The sequence below is a fragment of the Sus scrofa genome, chromosome 17 (genome assembly GCF_054392235.1).
Source record: "Sus scrofa isolate SSC_HxYL_T2T_F1_AM1 chromosome 17, Sscrofa_HxYL_maternal_Yorkshire_Landrace_v2.0, whole genome shotgun sequence".
NCBI classification, from domain to species: Eukaryota; Metazoa; Chordata; class Mammalia; order Artiodactyla; family Suidae; genus Sus; species Sus scrofa.
In genome coordinates this window covers 36,410,983-36,433,077 of record NC_139399.1, presented here as the reverse complement: position 1 = coordinate 36,433,077, position 22,095 = coordinate 36,410,983, and the positions used below count along the sequence as shown (strand labels likewise).

At 41.1% G+C, this 22,095-nt stretch overlaps 1 protein-coding gene across 2 annotated transcripts in view; it reads right to left on the bottom strand.

The window, feature by feature from the left end:
• Window positions 1-21,831, bottom strand: part of XRN2 (5'-3' exoribonuclease 2) — an 86,073-nt gene extending 64,242 nt beyond the window's left edge. For both annotated transcript variants that reach the window (XM_005672749.4, XM_085004619.1), the window contains exons 1-4: window positions 21,646-21,831; window positions 4,101-4,228; window positions 3,907-4,018; window positions 757-868 (exon numbers count right to left, since the gene is read on the bottom strand). In XM_005672749.4, the coding sequence (XP_005672806.3) occupies window positions 757-868; window positions 3,907-4,018; window positions 4,101-4,228; window positions 21,646-21,720 (427 nt within the window). In that variant the 5' untranslated portion in view covers window positions 21,721-21,831. The remainder of the gene's footprint in view (window positions 1-756; window positions 869-3,906; window positions 4,019-4,100; window positions 4,229-21,645) is intronic.
• Between the last annotated feature and the right edge of the window lie 264 nt (window positions 21,832-22,095).

Sequence of the window (22,095 nt, the reverse complement as noted above, 5' to 3'; positions counted from 1 at the left end):
CGCCATTCTGGCTTATTTAAGTCACTCTGCCAACACGCACTCCACCCCCACACAAGTGTCTCGTGAGAAGCGGTCTCCAGGGGCCTCAGGACCGCTGGTCTTCCTGCCCTCGGAGACTTAGCCAACTCCTACCTCTGGACCCATCAGGGCTGTGAGGAGCAGAACGATGCCCACATTCTACCCTACAGGTCCCTCCCCTAAATTGAGGGAACACAGGTACCCGTCCCCCACCTCAGTACCTGTCACCTCAGCTTGTACAGAGCATGTATATGACTGAGAGAAAGCCTTGTAGCACAAGTCCCACCAGCCCAGGCCTCGTACAGACCTGAGTTCTAAGAAGGAGTGAGCAGGCCACCAAGCCTGACCTGAAGAAATGTTTACAAAACGGTAATTTTCTAGCAGGCCCCACAGAAAAAGGAAAAAAGAGGCACTTTTCATGAACCTCTAGTTAATAGGTACATGAAAGTGAGCTGACTGGCTGCACTTGCGCTGACAGAAGTTGACAATTTGCTCTCCCTTCCAGAATTCCCTCCCTTTATTCCCAACTTTCCCTTTTACTAGAGTTTGGAAATGAACAGGCTTATTAATGGAATTAAGGATTCTATTAACTACTTTTCCTCAACAGTGAACATAAATTTCCCCTGGATGTCCTGGAACCCCAATTAAATTAAAACCTGATCTACTTGTAAGGAAAAGGTGCCACCCCTTCTGCAAACACTTTATAAAAAGTCCAACTTCAAGATGCACATTCTTTACCTTTTGCCAGTATTTCTTCCCTGACTCGCTGCTTCTCTACTGCTGCTTCCATTCCTTCTTTGGATGCTCTGAACCTCCTTGAACGCTGCTGGTTCATTTTAGCGCGCGGCGCCTGAAAACGTGTATTTCATATTCACATAATACTATTCACAATATTTGTATGTAACTAAATCTGTACATTATCTTGAGTAAGTTGTTCTTACAAAAATAATACACTTGGGAGTTCCTGTCATGGTGCAGCAGAAACGAATCTGACTAGTATCCATGAGGTTGCAGGTTTGATCCCTGGCCTCACTCAGGGGGTTAAGGATCTGGTGTTGCTGTGAGCTGTAGTGTAGACTGCAGACGCGGCTCAGATCTGGAGTTGCTGTGGTGTAGGCCGGTAGCTATATAGCTCTGATTAGACCCCTAGCCTGGGAACCTCCATATGCCACAGAGATGGCCCTGAAAAGCAAAATAATAATAATAACAATAATAATAATAATACACTAAAATGGAAGAGTTAAGTAACATATCTCAACAATCCTTCCACCACAGACAGTAGATCCTAAGAGCTTAAATTTGGACCAAGAACCTTAAAAGCTGAGCCCAGTCAGGTGAGTGAGTGGCGTGTCAAAAGGACAAATCTCGGAATCTCAGCGTTAATGAACCCAACTAGCATCCATGAGGAAGCGAGTTGGATCCCTGGCCCCACCCAGCGGGTTAAGGATCTGGCTCTGCCATGAGCTATGGTGGTGGCTGCAGACACAGCTCAGAGCTGGTGTGCTGTGGCTGTAGCATATGCTGGCAGCTGTAGCTCCGATTTGATCCCTAGCCCAGGAGTTTGCATATACTGTGGGTGTGGCCCTAAAAAAGAAAAAAAAGGACAAACCACCCATGAAGCCACAGCACTTAATACTGTAAGGTCCATGACCTAAAGGCTTCTTCCACTGGGCATGGTGCTTCAAGGCACTCAAAACACAAAGCTTCCTTTATCCAAAGACTGAGCCATCATGCAGTGAGTGAGCAGTTTCTACAGAACCAGGACCAAGAAGCTCTGCCCACACCTGAAAGGAAGGATAGTTTCCAAATGGGATTCATAAGACCCCCAAAATCTTTTCTGTATTTTTCACAATAACTACCACTCTCTCTCAACAATAAGGTGCAGCAGGTAGAAAGGGAACAAAATCTGAATCAAAAGTATTCTTAAATCATTCTAACCAAATATAACATCAATCACTGGATGAGCCTGAATGAAGTGAACTGAACTGTAAGGTTCTGAAATTACTGAACTGGGTTTGGGGCTGGAAGAGACTCTCAAGTATCCGGTCTACATAAAATAAGTTACTTCATATTCTCTTCAACATTTCTCTTTCCCGGTGTTCCTGTAGTGGCTCAGCGGCTAATGAACCCGACTACTATCCATGAGGACGTGGGTTCTGATCCCTGGCCTTGCTCAGTGGGTTAAGGACCTGGTGTTGCTGTGAGCTGTGGTGTGGGTCGCAGACTCGGCTCGGATCTAGAGTTGCTGTGGCTGTGGTGTAGGCCGGCAGCGGTAACTCCAATTCAACCCCTAGCCTGGGAACTTTCATATGCCTTGGGTGTGGCACTAAAAAGACACACACACAGAAAAGTTCCCTTTCCTGTCAAATGAGACCACCTCCTCTAACTTAACATTTATATTAAAAAAAAAAAAGTTACAGACAAGGGCGTGTACATACACATACAAACGTGCACATATCTTACAGCAGAAGGGCACACCAGAGTCAAGTGAAAGCTCTTCTTCAAGAAACTCAGCTAATGGGAACTGGAATCTGCTCCAGATAAGACGTTTTCCTGTCCCCTTTACTCTTTACAACACTTTCACTGCAACTGAAGTTTTCAGTAGGTAAGTCTTTTCTTTGAGTAAATAGAACCTTACAGAAGAGTTCACCTTCTTGCACCCAAAGTTTCCTGGATTTTTCAAAACCATTCCATTAGCCACCAAGATTATTAAATCTAAAAGAAAGGGAATCTATGTGCATACAGCTAAGCAGGGTTACAATTTACCTGAATTTTCTGTTCTTTTCTTCCTTTTTATTTTGGCTGTGCCCACAGCATGTGGAAGTTCCCACAGGGATCAAACCTTCGTCAGAGCAGTGACAATACCAGATAGGCCACCAGTGAACTCCTACCTTAATTTTCCCTGAACCTTGATATATAGTTTGCTGGTCATTCATTACGTAAGCTACTTGGTATTATCTTTTTTTTTTTTTTTTTTTTTTTTTTGTCTTTTTGCTATTTCTTTGGGCCACTCCTGCGGCATATGGAGGTTCCCAGGCTAGGGGTCTAATTGGAGCTGTAGCTGCTGGCCTACACCACAGCCACAGCAATGCGGGATCCGAGCCGTGTCTGCGACCTACACCACAGCTCACGGCAACGCCAGATCGTTAACCCACTGAGCAAGGGCAGGGACCGAACCCGCAACCTCATGGTTCCTAGTCGGATTCGTTAACCACTGCGCCACGACGAGAACTCCGGTATTACCATTTTAAGGAAGCTATTCCTTTCCCAAAATATTCTGATGACTACTCACTGCCTATGGGCTAAAATCCAAACTGAGTGTGGCAGGAAAGGCTTTCTCAAGCCTATCGCCCTTCTTCCCTTTCCAGTATAAACACCTGCAGCTGTCTAACATGTCAGTGTGGTCAAAGATATGCAAAGCATGCTTACCTGGCACATTTGAGACATCTGGAAGGTCCTCCTTCCCCACCTATTCCATCCATCTCCCTGCACCACCCCACCTCCAATTATTCTTTACTTTTCAAATAAAGGTGACAAAAGCCCCCTCCTCTCTATCTCCTCACTCCCTTGGAGCACTGGCTCCCTCTCCACCAATGACCTGCATGTGCCATCTAAAGTCTCTGGGTACCTAACCTCACTCATCTGCCTCTGTCCTGTATAAGAAAGCCCTTCAAAAGCAAGGGCAGCCACCAACATCCCCAGCAACTCACAGCATCTGGCACAAAACAGGCTCATACACAAACAAAACACGTTTGAATGGATAACGAAAAGGTGAGGCTTCTTCCTCAAATTTACTATATGTTTTTCATTATTTAGTTGACTTTCATTCTAGATAATGTGGGAACACAGCAAAATAAAATAGAGGATTTTAAGTTACATAACGCTTACCACTCCATCTATTGCCATGTAGAGAAGTCGTCTTGGTCTCACAATATTGAAAAGTCGGTCAATGTATTCAAAAATTGCAACCATCATTTCATCCTCGTTTTTGGGCGCTGGTCTACAATGAGAAGCCAACAATGTAATATCAAACAGTGCTGCTCTGTAATTTATAAAATCAGTGAGAAAAATGGGTTACGTACTTGTCTTCAGGGTGAGTACAGGGATGGATGATTCCATTCATGTCCAAATACAGATTATCAAACTCCACATCATTTGGATTAGGCTTACTGGCATCGACAGGAATCTTTACGCCATTGCATTCTTTTGGCTACAAGAAAGTGATAATTAATAGTAGCTTGATTGTTCAAGTCTGAAATTGACATAGCCTAGGCTCAGTGCGAACCTGTGTCTCATTTCTGAATTGTAAATAAAATACTTTAAGTAATCTTTAAATTATAAGACGAGAAGCTATTTTTGCTCCTTAAAGCTTCCAATGCAACAAGTTAATCTTGACTACATAGGGTATAGTCCCCAAATCATTCAGTGTCCAAGTGAGAGACCATGGGAGTCACCTTAGAATTCTTTTCCCTTACTGTCCATTACCAGTAAGTCCTGTCCATCTCAGCTGAAAAATGCCTGTCCACACCATCTCCTCTCATTCCTACCGCCATCAATGGGCCCCACCTCTCATCCAAAGACTAAACGGCCTTTGTACAAATGGTGTGGCCCACCCCTAGACTCCCCTGTCTCTAAGCCCACCCTCTATGCTGTCAGTTTTCCTTCTTAAATACAAATGTGGCTGTGCTTAGTTTTGCCTATTGCAAAGACACCACAGCAGGTACTGACAGTGAGCCGGCCCTTACCAGGCTCCGGCCGTGCCACAATGCTCAGGCCACCCAGTCTTCTTCTCAGTTCCATCTCTCACTGCCTGTGCTCCTCCCCCTCCCTCCCGGCCAACACCCACATCCTGAAATTTTATTAGTTCTGCAGGCATGAGATCCAAGGCCACTTGCTTTGAAACACTATGCATATGTCTCTCAAGAAATTAACTGCTCCTCCTGCATTTTCTCACAATTTTCCTTATTTACTTGGAGCACCTGTGTGGTTCCCTAATTAATGTGTCACTCCAACCCCCAACTATATGGTCAGTTCTTCAAAATATAATAAGAACTGAGCCATTCTCACTCCTGGAGGCACTCAATTATATTTTTATGATAAGCAATACCTTTTTCTTTTTCTTCCAGAGTGCTAGCAAATGATAGTGATATGAGAAGTTTTTAGTTTTGATGCGGGGAGGGATGGATGGGGGTTCTGTGACTGGCATGTGGACACTAGTGTATATGGAATTGCTGGCCAACGGGGGGCCTGCTGTATAGCATAGGGAACTCTACCCAATGTTCTACGATAATTTATGTAGGAAAAGAATCTGAAAAAGAATGGATATGTGCACGTGTATTACTGAATCACTTTGTTGTACAGCAGAAATTATCTTAACATTGTAAACAACTATACTTCAATAAAACTTGAAAAAATACTAAAGTCACTTTAAAAATAACACATACAAAGTATCATTTGTAATAATAAAACACTGCAAACAATTTAAAAGCCCACCCTACACATGAGGTTCATGGATGAACCTCAACCCAAACAATCTGCTACGTGAAAGCCAATCACAAAAGACCACAAAAGATCTCATTTACTTGATCCAGAATAAACAAATCTTTATTTTTATTTTATTTAATTCATTTATTTATTTATTGCTTTTTAGAGCCACACCCTCAGCATACGTAGGTTCCCAAGTTAGGGGTCCAACTGGAGCTACAGATGCCGGCCTACACCACAGACACAGCAACATCAAATCCAAGCTGCATCTGCGACCTACACCAGAGCTCATGGCAACACTGGATCCTTAACCCACTGAGCAAGGCCAAGAATTGAACCTGCAACCTCCTGGTTCCTAGTCGGATTCGTTTCCACTGCGCCACGACGGGAACTCCCCAGAATAAACAAATCTTTAGAAAGATCAGTGTCAATCTTCAGTTGGGAGAAGGGTGAGGGAAATAGAAAGTGGCTGAAAATAATCACATTTCTTTTGGGAGTGATGAAATTTTTCTAAAATTAGATAAATGGTGATTGTTGCACAAATGTATATATACTAAAACCCACTGAATTCCATAATTTTAACAGGTGAATTTTATAGTGTATAAATTAAATCTCAGTAAAGCTATTTTAAAAAGAAATAAAAATAAAAGGTCCACTTAACTACAAAAAAAAAGAACCCAGAGACTAGATTAATAAACTGTGGTATGTCCACATTCTGGGATGCCAGACAAAGGTAAGATTCAAAGCAACAGAGCTAATGGTCACAAATATCTTATTAAGCCAAAAAGGCACAGTGCAGAGAATGAATATAGTATTCCATGTAGAGAAAGTTATAAAACAGACATAGTATCAGGCACTGTTCAGGGATGGGCATGTATGCAGTGAAAGCACAGAGAAGAGCAGGGGAATGATAAACACCAATTGAGGAGAGCGGTTATCTTTAAGAGCAGAGGAAGGAATGAGACTGGGCTTCAGTTTGTACTTACAATTGGGAGAAACATAAATCAAAAGGGATCAAAGGGCAAAACAAGAAGTGATCAGACAGTGTCCTGTGCAGACATCTCATGAATCAGAAAAGAGAGGCCTGGTCAGAAGCAGTGAATGGGATAAGTGAAAGGAAAGCAGGAGGTCAATTCTGGGGTGTCTATCAGAGAAAATCTGACAACTTCAAAATAAAAACAAACTCTATGAAGGTAGGAGGCGCTGTGCTTTCCATCTAACCTCTACAATCCAAAATTCACATTTTCCTTTCTCCTGAACCAAGCTAACACCAACTCAGGAGAATCCAGACTCACATTATGCTCTGCAGGAAGCAGCAGTGTTTCAGACTTGTTGACCACACGATCTCAGCTGCATTAACTCATTTAGGCATCGCAAAGAAAAACAGTCACAAACAATATGGACATGAATGAGTATGGCTGTGCTCCAATAAAACTTCATTTACAAAAACAGGAGATTAATGGCTTGCTATATTGCAGCTCTTCAAGGAATGCTGAATGTAGCTGCATGAAAATTTCCACTTCCACTACTTAGAAAGTAAAGCCTGGGGAAGGGGGCATAGGTGGGTCCTAATTTTGAAAAAAAAGTGCTCCAGGCATTCCCAAAGAGAAAACTGAACAGGGAGTTCCCTAGTGGCTCAGCAGGTTAAGGATCTGGCATTGTCACTGATGTGGCTTAGGTTGTGCCACCGTAAGGGTTCAATCCCTGGGCTGGGGAACTTCTGCATGCTGCAGGCAAGGAAGGGAGGGAGAGAGGGAGGAAAGATGGAAGAGAGGGAGAAGGAAGGGAGTGAGAAAAAGAAAGAAAGACAGTGTGCATGTAAAAGAGAGAAAGAGGAAGGAAGGAAGGAAGGAAGAGAAAAGAAAGGAAGAAAGCCAACCATGTACTTTCCTCTCAGGAGTTCTGTAGATATATTCAACCCATTAACTGTAAATTCAGAGTTTCTTCAAGAGAAGATCCTGCCACTGAGGAAAGGAACCCACTCTTCAAGAGCCTTGCCACTAAATACAATGCAGTGTATCTCCTGCTGGGTTCCAGAGAGAGTCCTGATCAATCAAAGGGCAGCTAAAAAGAGAGCTACTCTGAACCCTAAAACCGATTCATCCCAAATAGCTTTTCATTGTCTTGTGGGTTTTCCAGATGACAAACTGAGCACACACTGCAGCCTTCCCTTTCTATCCCCAGACCACGTAAAAGACTAAAAACAAACACAAAACCACAATGGCATAACTGTGCTGGAGAACCATCACAGGAGTGAAAACTGTGTAACTGAGAAATCACAGGAATGCCTAAAATGTGCAGAACTAGCAGACGTGATTGGATGGAATGTACAGGCCCCCTCGCCTGCAGGCCCCATGTGGACCAATCACTCACGGGTGCTGGAGAGAAAGGGAGGCAGTACCCTGGCTGGCAAGCAGGTCCCAGGGACACAGAGCACACCTACCCAGGAGGCCAGCAGTCGAGGCAGCTCTGCCCTGAGGGAAGTCCTCTCCTCCACTGCATGGAAAATGGACAGGATATGTACAACCCAAACGCACAGCTGAGAAGTTACCATTTGTCACAAATATGTCAGAGTCAAGATAAAGAGGTATTTAAGGATGGTACAAATATACAAAGAGTGAGTCTGTATAAAAATCCACTCCACAGGCTGTGAAGGTTTTCAAGTAAAGCCCTCAAAAGGAATTTCACACTAATGTACTGATCCAGTCAAGCTCCTGGAGCTCCTAAGTAAATGCATGTTTGTGTGAGCCTGCACGATACTAACAGCAGCACTAAAAAATCAGGACTCATGCCTCAGGTTCCACTGCAACGAGCATGCCCACCGTTGGATGGCAGATACTACACTGGAGAACTTGATTTTAAAGTCTCCAGAAAAGAACTGCCAAACACAAGTGATATGTGGGGAAGAAAGGGTCAAAAGGCAACTGAAAACTTCAAATTACAGTATACGAGTTAAAAATGCAGGCCATAAATTTTGATGTAGTTGCCAAATACAAAACCTTAATATTTTTAGTGATGAGTATTTTTTTCAAGCTGTATGTATGTTAGATCACCCTTTTTCTATAATGTTAGTCAACACTGTATAGTTACTTGTTACTAACGTTTACAGAGCACTTAAAATGTGACAGGGACTCACGACAACCCTGGGTGGTAGAGTATCCCACTTACAGATGAGAACACAAGTGTTTAGAGGGATTAGGTGGCTTTCCAAAGTCACACTTCCACCAAGTTCAGAGACCAGGATTTGAACCTAGTCCTCTAAATTCAGAGCTGGTATCTTAAGTGATATGTTAGACTGATTAATTATAATTCCACTAGCTTGAACATGAACTTACTGAACACCTATAACGTGTGTCAAGGACTACAGAGGACACATAATATGCAAGGCGTATGAAATCTGATCCCCACTCTCCAAGACACAGTTCACATTAGAGAGCCCAGCTGCCAACACAATAGCAGGAAGAGTTCTACTCACCTGCTCCCCAGCTAAACTAGTGAACATCTTAAAAAAAAAAAAAAAAAAAAAAAAAAAGTTAAAGCCTTTGGAAACAGTCTGAGGGCAAACAGCAATCTAGTCAAGAAAACCTATGAAATTCAAAACTGACTTCACTTGCAACAGAGCACAACGGAGAAGTTCAAATCTAAGGACATTCTCAAGAATGCTGTAAGCTGTGGTGAAAAGGAACTGAGAAGAGAATCAGGGATCTAATGAAGATACAGCCTAGACCACAGACCAGGTCGTCTGCAGGAGAGACCCAGGAAATAAGACAGATGGGAGGAGCCTTCCTGGGGCTAGAACAAATGCAAAACATTAACCTCAGAAACTAATCCCTGAAAGGTGCCACAATTTCACTGGATTAGTCTGGAGAGGAATTTATGCCCTGGGCACGGCTGAAAGCAACAGTGCAATAGACAAAAAGTAATGGACAAACCCAGTAATGCTGAGTGTGATGAGTGGGAGAGAGCCCTACTTCTCTGCTGTGGGCACACCCCAAACTGCACCTCCCTGAGGAGCAATATCAGAGGCTTAACACACTGAGGAAGAAATACACTTTAACCCAGCTCACTGGGTGGGCAAATAAATAAATAGAAACAACAACATACCCTGGAAGGACTTTTGGGGGCAGACCAGCACCCAGAGATGCTAAAATACATAACCCCAAATGTCCTGTTTGCAGAAAACAAAAACAAACAAAACAGGAATTCCTGTTGTGGCTCAGTGGTAACAACCCAACTAGGATCCATGAGGATGCAGGTTCAATCCCTGGCTTTGCTCAGTGAGTTAAAAGATCTGGCATTGCCATGAGTTGTGGTGTAGGTCTCTGATGTGGCTCAGATCTGGCATTGCTGGAGCTGTGGCGTGGGCCGGCAGCTGTAGCTCTAATTTGACTCCTAGCCTGGGAGCTTCCATATGCTGTAGCTGTGGCCCTAAAAAGTTAAAAAAAAAAACAAAAAACAAAAAAACCAAAACAAAACAAAAAAAAACAAAAAAAAACACTAGGAGGCATGCAGAAAAACAGAGAAGTATGGCACCATGCACAGGGAAAAAGTCACGCCAAAGAAACCACCTGTGAGAGTATTCAGACATCAGATTTAACAGATAAGAGGATAAAGCAGCTATTACAGAAGAGACACAGAAGAGACACATGGTTAAAGAATTAAAGGAAGGTATGGTGACAACCTGCATCAAATACAGAATATTAACAAAGTAAAAATTATAAAAAACAAAGGGAGACTCTAGCTGAAAAGTACAATAACAGATCAAAAATTCACTAGAGGGCTCAACAACAGACTTGACTGGCAAAAGAATTCTTAAACTTAGATTAATAGAGATTATGCAAGCTGAAGAGAGAAAAAAAGGATAAAGAAAAATGAACAGAGCCTGAAAGAAATATGAGATACAAATAGGTACATGAACATACTCAGAACTGGAGTACTGGGAAGAGAGGGGAGAAAGGAGCAAAAAAAATATTCAAGGAAATAATAACAAAAAACTTCCCAAATGTATTGAAAACCAATAACCTATATATGCAGACAGCTCTAAGAACTCCAACTAAGATAAACACAAAGAGACCATAGACAGACACAGAGTTAAAATGTTGAAGGTGTAAGACAAGGAGAAAACCTTGTAAGAACCAATAGGAAAAAAGATGAGTCACTTATAAGGGAACTTAAAAGTTAAGATTAACAGCTGGCTTTTAACAGAAGTAATGGGGGCTAAAGGCAATAGGAAAAGGGCTGAAAGAAAAAACGGGGAGTTCCCGTCACAGCTCAGTGGTTAACAAACCGGACTAGCATCCATGAGGACTCGGGTACAATTCCTGGCCTTGCTTAGTGGGTCAAGGATCCAGCATTTCCGTGAGCTGTGGTATAGGTCACAGATGCGGCTTGGATCCTGAGGTGCTGTGGTTCTGGCATAGGCTGGTAGCCACAGCTCCGATTCGACCCCTAGCCTGGGAACCTCCATATGTCGCAGGTGCAGCTCCGAAAAAGACAAAAAGACAAAAAAAAAAAAAAGAAAGAAAGAAAGAAAAAACAGCTAACCAAGAATTACATATCCAGGAACTATTCAAAAAATGATGGTGAAATAAAGACTGTGCCAGACATACAAAAACTGAATTTGCTGCTAGCCATCCTGATTTACAAGAAATACTAAATAAAGTTCTTCAGGCTGAAACTAAGTGACTACAGTAAAGATAATGATCCATATTCTTTATCCTTTTTTTCCCTTAACTGCTATTGCAAAAGAACAATTTATAAAATGATATTTTATAACACACTATGGCTTACAACATACAATGTAATATAAATGTAATACATTTCCCAGTAACAGCCCCAAAAGAGGTGAGGAGAAGCACAATTGCAATGTGCTATTGAAGTAACCACAGATGGTAAAGTAATAATAAGGGCAAAGCACTGTTCGGTTTGTTACATTAATAGATATTACACATATAATGACAATACCACAAAAGTAAGAAAAGCTCTCAAGCTCTACAGCAGTAAAAGTTTACATATTATTGGAATTAAGCTAGTATAAATCTAAAGCTGGTAACATGTATACAGTAAATCCTAGAGCAACCACTTAAAAAATACATTTTAGAAAAGATCATTAATGAAATCTAAATGCTACATTAAAAGTATATTCAGAGGAGTTCCTGTCGTGGCTCAGTGGTTAACAAACCCGACTAGCATGAGGAGGCAGGTTCGATCCCTGGCCTCGCTCAGTGGGTTAAGGATCAGGTGTTGCGGTGTAGGTCACAGATACGGCTCGGACCTAGCATTGCTGTGGCTCTGGCATAGGCTGGCAGCTACAGCTCTGGTTGGATCCCTAGCCTGGGAACCACCTTACGCAGAGGGTGTGGCCCTTAAAAAAAAAAAAAAAAAAAAAGGCAAAAAAAGTACATACAGAAAACAGAAAGTAAAAAGAACCACAAGGAAACTGGAGTGACTGTACTAGTATGAGACAAAACAGACTTAAAAATAAAGAAGACAGGAGTTCCCGTCGTGGCGCAGTGGCTAACGAATCTGACGAGGAACCATGAGGTTGCGGGTTCGATCCCTGCCCTTGCTCAGTGGATTAACGATCCGGCGTTGCCATGAGCTGTGGCAGTCACAGACGTGGCTCGGATCCTGCGTTGCTGTGGCTCTGGTGTAAGCTGGCAGCTACAGCTCCGATTAGACCCCTAGCCCAGGAATCTCCATATGCCCCAGAAGCGGCCCAAGAAATGGCAAAAAGACTAAAAAAATAAATAATAAATAAAGAAGACGGGAGATCCTATCATGGCTTATCATGGCTCAGCAGTTAATGAATCCAACTAGCATCCCTGAGGACGAGGGTTCAATCCCTGGCCTTGCTTAGTGGGTTAAGGATCCAGCATTGCTAAGAGCTGTGGTGTAGGTTGCAGACACAGCACAGGCACAGCTCAGATTCTGCATTGCTGTGGCTGTGGCGTAGGCCAGCGGCTACAGCTCCAATTAGACCCCTGGCCTGGGAACCTCATGCCACATGCCACAGGTGTGGCCCTAAAAAGCAAGAAAAAAAAAAAAAATCTGATAATGATAGAAAGGTCAATCCACCAAGAAGATATAACAATTAGAAATACATATGCACCTAATAACAGCATCGATATTCATACAACTTTTAATAAATTAATAAATAACAAAAATGAAAGAAGCTGATAATTTTATTTTCTGCCGCACGTGCAGAAGTTCCTGGGCCAGGGATCAACCCTGTGACACAGCAATGACCTAATCCACTGCAGTGACAATGCCAGATCCTTAACACACTGAGTCACAAGAGAAATCCAAAAAAAAGACAACTGAATAATAACAATTGTAGACTTTAATATTCCACTTTCAATAATGGATAAAATATCAATAACGAAACAGATGACTGGAACAATACTATAAACTGACCACACCTAACATATTTACAGAACACTCCACTCAACAAAAAAACATACATTCTCAACTACATATGGAACATTCGCTGGGATGGACCAATCACTGGACATAAAACGAACCTCAATAAATTTAAAAGCATAAAAGTAATACAAAGTATGTTCTTCAACCATGATAAAGTAATACTGGAACTTAATAATGGGAGAAATTTTGGCAAATTCATAAATATGGTAATTTAACATTCATGAGTAATCCATGGAACTGAAGAAAAAAATCAAAAGAGAAAGCAAAATAATCTGAGATGAATGAAAATGAAGACACATCAGACCAAAACTTATAGTGTACAGTCCCAAGTCAGTGCTCAGAGGTAAATTTATAGCTATAAACATCTGTATTAAGAAAGATCTCAAACCAATAATCTAACATTCCACCTTAAGACACCAGAAGAATAAAAGCGAACAAAACCCAAAGCCAAGTAGAAGAAAGTAACAAATAGCAGGGAGAAAATTAATTGAAATAGAGAATAAAAAGGGCAATTTTAAAACATCTATAAAAACCAAAGGTAGTTCTTTGAAAAGATCAACAAAATTGACAAACCTCTAGCAAATTTGATCAAGACAAAAATAGGTGGGAAACCTGGATTTCACTATATGAAAACAGCACAATTCTATACCATGCAACATTACCCCCACTTTTACATGGACACATAAACTACCGAAAATTAACTTACCAAATAAAATTCTGAAATACCAAGCGTTTCTGTGCAAGGCACTGTTTGAAGCACTTGGTTAACTGATTTAATCCACACAACTACCCTTATGTAACACATATACGGCTGATCTTTTTTATTTATGAATTCCATATCTGCTAATTCACCCACTCATCAAAATTTTTCGTAACCCCCCCCACCCCAAATCAACACATTTGCACTCTCGAGGTCATTCACAGACACAAGCAGAGAGTAGTGAAAAATTTAAGTCCACTGACACACATTTCAAACTGATATCAAATAAGGCAACGTTCTGCCCTATTTCAGCTCTCATACAGAGATGACCAGAGCACAGAGACTGAACAGAGTGGTGTAATGCAAGAAACTCCAGTTTGAGTTTGAGTTATTCCCAGTTTGAGTTTGAGTTATTCCCAAGACCAGGAAACCAGTGAGGACTGTATTAGCCAAGGACACGAAGTTAAGAAACTGATGACTGAATGTTCAGAGTAGTTAAAAAGCCAAAAAGAGATAAAATGGAATGATAAAAAAATTCAGTCCAAAAGAAGCAGAACAATTGAAAAATGGAAACAAGTACAGATGAGATGGACGAAAACAAATAAGAAGGTAATAAATTTAAATCTAACTATATCAATAATCACATTAAATGTTCCTGTTCTATATGCCCCATTTACAAGGCAGAGATTGAGAAAACAACTTAGCAGTTCCTCAAAAAGGTAAGCATGGAATTATTATATGACTCATCAATTCCACTCATAGGTATATACCCAAAACAATCAAAAGCAGGGACCACTCATGGGGTATGTATCCAAAGTACTGATCTACTGTACAGATAATTGTACACCAATGTTCACAGCATTAGTCACAATAATTAAGAGGTAAAAATAACCCGTGTCCAAACAAACAAACAAACAAAATATATACATACAATGGGATATTATTACACGCTTAAAAATTAAGTTACAGAATTGTGTACTTTCAGATTTTACAGATGCTCCCAAACTGTTTTCCAATAAAATTCATTATATTTTCATACAAAGGATTCCACAGTGAAATACTGCAGAGCAATGAGACAAATTCAGATAAATCCCAGAAACATGAAATCTTATAGATACAAGAGAGGGTAGAGGTTATAGAACCATTTTTAATAACATAGCATTACCAAAACTCCCTCTGCTACTAGAAGACAGGATTGTGGGGTGGCTCTTGTCTGGAAGAGAACAAAGGGGGACTTCCAGGGTACTAAGATATGATAATATTCTGTTTCACAATATGGAAGCAAGTTATACATTTTTAGTTTGAAAATTAACAAGCTAAATGCATACTTCTATAACTTCAACATAAGAAGAATTTAAACATTTAAGTGCCTATATATGCATATATGTACTGTGTATAAATCAATTAAAAGGTTTCAAAAAACCCTGATACATACTAAACATGGATCAATTTGAAAATATTACACTAAGTGGAAAAGTAAAATAAACCAGACACAAAAAGACAACTATTACATGATTGCACTTATATTTGTTCCTAGAATAAGCAAATTCATAAGACAGAAAGTTGGGGGGGAAGAGAAAACAGAACTGTAGTTTAGGTGAGTACAGAGTTTCTATTTGGAATGATGAAAGGTTCTAGAAATGGACAGCAAGAATGGTTTCAAAATCTTGTGAATGTACTTAATGCCACTGAATTCTACACTCAAATGACAAATTTCACATTATGCATATTTCATCACAATAAAAAAAGGAGGCAACAATCAAAGTGTATAAAAAAACAAGAACCAACTGTATGTTGTCTCCCTCCCCCAAAGCCACTAAAGATAAAGTCAAAAATAGGCTTAAAGTAAAAAGATGGAAATAGATCACATTAACACTGGTAAAAAGATCTGGTCATATTAACATTGGACAAAATAACTTTCAGAGCAAAGAATATTAACAAGGAAAAAGAAGATCACTTTAGGAATTCCTGTGTGGCACACTGGAAACGAATCTGATTAACATCCATGAGGATGTGGGTTTGATCCTGGGTCTCAGTGGGGCAAGGATCGGGCACTGCTGTGAGCTGTGGTGTAGGTCACAGACATGGCTCAGGTCCTGTGTTGCTGTGGCTGTGGTGTAGGCCAGCAGCTGCAGCTCTGATTCAACCCCTAGCCTGGGAACTTCCATATGCCACACTTGTGGCCCTAAAAAAAGCAAAAAAAAAAGGTAATTTTAGGGAGTTCCCCTGGTAGCCTAGCAGTTGAGGATTAGGCAATGTCACTGCTGTGGCTTGGGCTTGATCCCAGGTCTTGGAATTTCTATACACCGCAGGCATGGCAAAAAAGGAAAAAAATCATTTTATAATGATAAAGAAGCATATTCACCAAGAAGACATAATAATCCTTAACTTTATGCACTAACAAAGGAGTTTCAAAATGCAAGGAGCAAAAACCAACAGAACTGAAAGAAAAAAGAGACAAATCCAAAAAAAAAAAAAAAAAAAAAGATTTCCACACCCCTATCAATTATTGACGGAACAAGAGGTAGAAAATCATTATGTGTTGTTCAGGTCTTCCATATCTTATCGACATTTACAGAACACTACCCAACAACAGCAGTATTTGTGTCTTTTTCAAGTCAAAATGAAACATTTAACAAGACCACATTCTAGGTCATAAAACGAATCAGTTAAGCTTTAAAATAATTCAAATTAAGCAAAGTATATTCTCTGAGAAGGGAACTAAATCAGAGTAACAGAGAAAAAAATGCCTGGAAAATCCTCTGAACATCTGAAAATTAAGTAACATTCCTTTGAACAGCCAGTGGGCCAAAGAAGTCAAAGGGGACATGAGAAAGTGTTTTTTACTGAATGAAAATGAAAAGACAACATGTCAATGTTTTGGCATGCAGCTGGCATTTTATGACGCTCAACAGAAGCAACTCAGAGAAGAAGCATCAAGGCAATGACCTCAGCTTCTACCTTAAGGAATGAGGACAAGAAACACAAGCTAAACTCAAAGTAAGAATAAGCAATTAATAATAAAAATGAAACAAAAAAAAATCAATGAAATCAAAAGTTAGTTCTTTGAGATCAATCTAGCTAGACTGATAATGGAACAATATAGGAAGGACAAAATTAGTATCAGGAATTAAAGAAGTCATATCACTATGTTTTCTATTGATAGTAAAAAGATAATAAGGAATACTCTGAACTTTACATAAACAAATGCGACAACCTAGATGAAGTGAACAAAATGTGTTAAAGATATAAACTACAAAAGCTCACTCAAAAAGAAAGAAATAATCTGGATGGCTCTACGCTGACTTACCAAAAAAAAAAAAAAAAAAAAAAAAGGAATTTGTAGCTAAAAATCTTCCCCTAAAACTTTCAGATTCTGACAGCTTCACTGGTGAATTCTACTTAACCTTTTTTGCAATCTTTTTAGGGCCACACCCATGGCATATGGAGGTTCCCAGGCTAGGGGCTGAATTGGCGCTGTAGCCGCTGGCCTACATCACAGCCACAGCAATGCTGGATCCCAGACCAAATGAGCGAGGCCAGAAATCAAACCTGTGTCCTTATGGATACTACTCAGATTCATTTCCACTGAGCCATGACAGGAACTCCCTACCTAATATTTAAGGAAGCAATATAACACCAATTCTATACAGACTCTTGCAGAAAACTAGAGAGTATATACCTCTCCACTCAGTATGAGGCCAAGATACCCAAACTGGACAAAAACATTACAAGAACACTACAGACAAATATCCTTTTTGAACATATATGTGAAATTTTAGCATATTGACTCTAACAGTATATAAAAATAATACACATGGCCAGGTAGGACTTATCCAAAGAAATGCAAGGTGCATTTAACATTTAAAAATAAATGTATATCACTAATTTAAAAAACTAAAACAGAATAGGGTGCACCTAAACTATAAGACATCTCTAAGAAAACAAGAAAAATCTTTGTAAGCTTGGCTTTGGTGATGATTTCTTAAATATAAACAAAAAGCAGGAATACAGAGGAAAAATAAAGAAAGCAGACTTTAAAATTAAAAGCATATTTGCTCTTCTTTGCACTGCTAATAAGTAAAAAGGCAAGCCAAGAATTAAGAGAAAATATTTGCAAAAAAATCAATATATAAGAAACTACAATAAGACAAGAACTTAAAAATGGGCAAAAGATCTTAATAGACACCTCACTTAAGAAGATATATGGAAGGCAAATAAGCACCCAAAGACATGCTCAACACCATCTGCCATTAGAGAAATGCAAATTAAAACCACACTGAGATAACACTACTCTAAAACTAAAAAGACTAACCATACTAAGTATTGGCAAGGAAATAGAGCAACTAGATCTCTCATACACTGCTGGTAGCAATAAAAATGGTACAACCGTTATGGAAAACAATGTGGCAAGTTTTCCTTTTTAAAACATCTACTATACCATGCAACCAGTTCACTCCTAGGAATCTTCTCTAAAGAAATGAAAGCTTGTCTACACAAAGATTTGTATACCAATATTCACAGAGGTTTGTTTGTTGGTTGGTCTTTTTGTCTTTTAGGGCCACACCTAGGGTATATGGAGGTTCCCAGGCTAGGGGTCCAATCGGAGCTGTAGCCGCTGGCCTACACCACAGCCACAGCACCATATCGGAGCTGTGTCTGTAACCTACACTACAATTCGCGGTAACACCTGATCCTCAACCCACTGAGCGAGGCCAGGGATCGAACCCGTGTCCTCATGAATGCTAGTTGGGTTCGCTAACTGCTGAGCCATGATGGGAACTCCTGCTTTTTTTTTTCTTAAATAGCCAAAAACTAGAAACAATCCAAATGTTCACCATTCAGGTGAATGAATAAACAAAATGGGATACAGGCACAACATAGAATATACTATTCAAAAACAAAAGGAATAAAGTATTGATACAAGTAGCAACATGAATGACTTTTAAAGTAACTATTCTGAATCAAAGTAACCAAGCCAAGTTAATGGGGGAGAATAGATACTGTATAATTCCATTTACATGAAATGGTAAAAAATGAAAACTTCCTATCTATAGAGTCAGAAATCAGTGGTTGACTAAAGATGGGCAGCAGGGAGGGGCTGTGGGAGGAACAACAAAAGGGCAGAAGGAATGTTTCAGAGGTGTGTTCATTATCTTGACTGTGGTGATGGGTTCATGGAGACACACAAATGTCAAAATGTGTTAAATGTACACTTTCAGTATGTGCAGTTTGTTTAGGTCAATTATGTCTCGGGGAAGGAGCAAGGGGAGAACAGAAGGAGAAAGAAAAACAGATCAATCTAGGAGGACCAGTATTTAGAGTTCTGAGAGGGCAGACAAAAAGAAAAGCAAGGAGAAAAAAAAAAAAAAAAAAAATCAAAGCGTGAGTTCCCATCGTGGCGCAGCGGTTAACGAATCCGACTAGGAACCATGAGGTTTTGGGTTCGATCCCTGCCCTTGCTCAGTGGGTTAACGATCCGGCGTTGCCATGAACTGTAGTGTAGGTTGCAGACGCGGCTCGGATCCTGCGTTGCTGTGGCTCTGGCGTAGGCTGGCAGCTACAGCTCCAATTAGACCCCTAGCCTATGCCACGGGAGCCTCCATATGCCACGGGAACGGCCCAAGAAATGGCAAAAAGACAAAAAAAAAAAAAAAAAACAAAGAGTATTCCCTGGAATAAAGAACAAAAGTCTCCAGACTCAGAGTCAACGAAGTACTGATCAAAATGAACTGAAATTAAAAACAACAACAAAAAATACCTGTATGTAAGTACATCATCATGAAAGTTTACAACATCAAGGATAAAGATCTTTTAAAATTTTAGAAAGCAAAACAGAACTACAGAAGAATGAAAGCAAAAAAGTTAAGAGCACGGGCTTCCTGGTTTTGACACTGCTGTGCCACATATTAACCACGTGACCTTGAGCACATTCCTTAGGCCCTCTGTGCTGCAGATTTCTCATCGGTAATAAGTGGAGGAGGAGAAGTACTCCTGGTTGTTATAAGGATTTAATACATTAGTCTGCAAAGTACCTAGTACGTGTTAAATACTACTAAGTGTTAGCTAAAAATAATAAATCACATTAACAATCAACTTTCATCAACAATTCTGGATGACAGAAGTGAAAAGAACAATGCTTTTAAAGTTTTGAGGGAAAGTAATTTTCAAACTCAAACTCTGCCTAGCTAATGATCATTCATGGGTAGAATGAACTTACTAAACTCAAATGCCACACAGCACTTCTTAAGAATTCAATTAAGAACAAAAACCAAGGAAGGGTTTAAGCCAGGAGGGATAATTAGAAAAAAGTACCTCCAAATCATATATTTTTTTTTAAATCTCAGGAAGCAGCTTTCCAGCAAGCCTAAATAACCAGGTATGACAGCAACAGAAATAAAAACCTCAAGCAGTCTCCAATTAGAAAGAGGACTTGATAAGAGTAGCTGATAAGAGTCTGGAAGGGGAACCATGTATAGTGGAAAACAGGCAACACACAGAAAAAGATGAAAAGTAACACAAGAGAAGAAACAGAATCACAGTACATAACCTGAATCGACAGTGATGATAATCACCAGTACAATTTGATTTTTCTGCTTTTAAAACAAATCTGTACAGCCCAAGTCCTGACAACTTAATTTTGGACAAAGCAAAAACAGGTGATAAGCTTGAGATGAAGAGTAAGGGCAGCCGGGGTAGAAAAACTAATACCTAATCCCAGAAGGTGAAGAGTCAAGAGATTCTTTGTTTAGGGGATGGAATTAAAAAATAAATAAATAAAGGAATATTACTTTATAACTTTAAGTTTACCAATGAAAGAAATAAAAACAAATGATTAGGAGAACAGGGGGCGGGGAAGAGGCTGTATACGTGACTACATCGTCTTCTATCACAATTAGAATTTAACAGAAACACCCAAGACCAATAAATCAGACATAAACATGATATTTAGAGAAAAACCAAAAATAGAAGTGGTTATCACTAGAGAGTAGAAATAGGTTAAGGTGCAAGTAAAGTTAAAGTTTGATAAAATTTTATTTATTATTAAAGTATAAGTTTTATAAAAGCTACATAAAAGCAAAGGAAATAAGCATTCAGTTTAACAGTTTTTCTTTGAGAAAAACACGGGGAGTAGTAGCTATGTCACCAGAGCAAGGATTTCGCTTCCTCCTAGGATAGGAACTTGTCAAAATCAAGGTTTCACTAGACTAAGCCAAAAATTCCCAGTGTCGAAAGGGTACTTCCTCCAAAAACGAAGGGATGGGGAACATAATGTGCCCCTGAACCTCCCCAATCTGGAAATTCTAATTAAGAGTACAAAATCGAACTTGGACCGAAACACGGAAATGATAAAAACAAAAGTCAGGTCTTCATGACACTAACAAACTAACAGCAAAAAGTATATTGTTCAAGTGCACCCAGGAATTCTGAAAATGTCAAAGGTATGCTGTCCAGCACTTGGGCACCTAAACAAGGGACCACTGAGAGACTTCTCTCCTAGCCGTTGCCGAAGTGCTTTTCTCTCCGGAGGACCAGACAACAGCAACAAATGGCCTCTCCCACAGAAGAAAACCTTTCAGGATGGGTCAGGAGACAACAAAAAGCTCGTCGCCCGGGACTGCTTCACAAGGTGCTTAGAGGCTGGCACCTGCACCCGCGCAGCGCTAACCAGCTAACTCAGCGGACCGACAGCCACCGTGCCTCTTTCGAAACCCGACAACTGCCGAGCCGGGAGGAAACAAAGCCGTGGGCGGGGCCTTCGGGCCAGGAACCCGCGGACAGGGGAGGAGCAACTCTCCCAGAGCCCCGGCGCCCGGCCCTCACCCTGGCAAGGCCGCCCCGGGGACCAGAGTCCGAGCTGCCGCGCCCAGCGCGCGTCCGGCCGAGGCTGTCGGGGGCAGACAGGGGCGCGGGCCCCTGCACAGTGCCCTGGAGGCGGGCGGCGGGCCTCGAGGACCGCGGCCTGGACACTCCGGGCCTCCGGGTTCTGGCGTGGCGGCAGCCTGGAGCCTCCTTACCTTCTCTTCCACGCAATTGACAATGATGGACGGGTACTTGCGGCTGAGCCAGCGAAAGAAAGCCGGGACTCCCATAGCAGCGGCGCAGGTGGAGGTGGCGGCCCTGCCCGCGGACGGACGTAACCCAAGAGACAAGCAGCCGCGGGCACTGGCACTTCCTCCCACGTGCGTCCGGCGACCGGAAGTGAGGTCACGGCGACGCCGCCGGGGAAGCTGGGAAGGAGGCTCCGACGGGGCGGGGCCGAGCTGGAGGCTCGCCCGAGGCTGGCCCCGGAGCTCCCGGCCGCAGGCTTCCTATCGCGGAATCCCAGCTTCCCGCGGGCACCCGGTCTGGTCTCCTCACCCATCTCGGTTCACAGTAAAATCTAAGCATCTACACGCACTGGTTATTTTTTTCTTCCTGATGTCTCCTGGTTTTATGCCACAGTATCTATCTGGACTATCAACTAT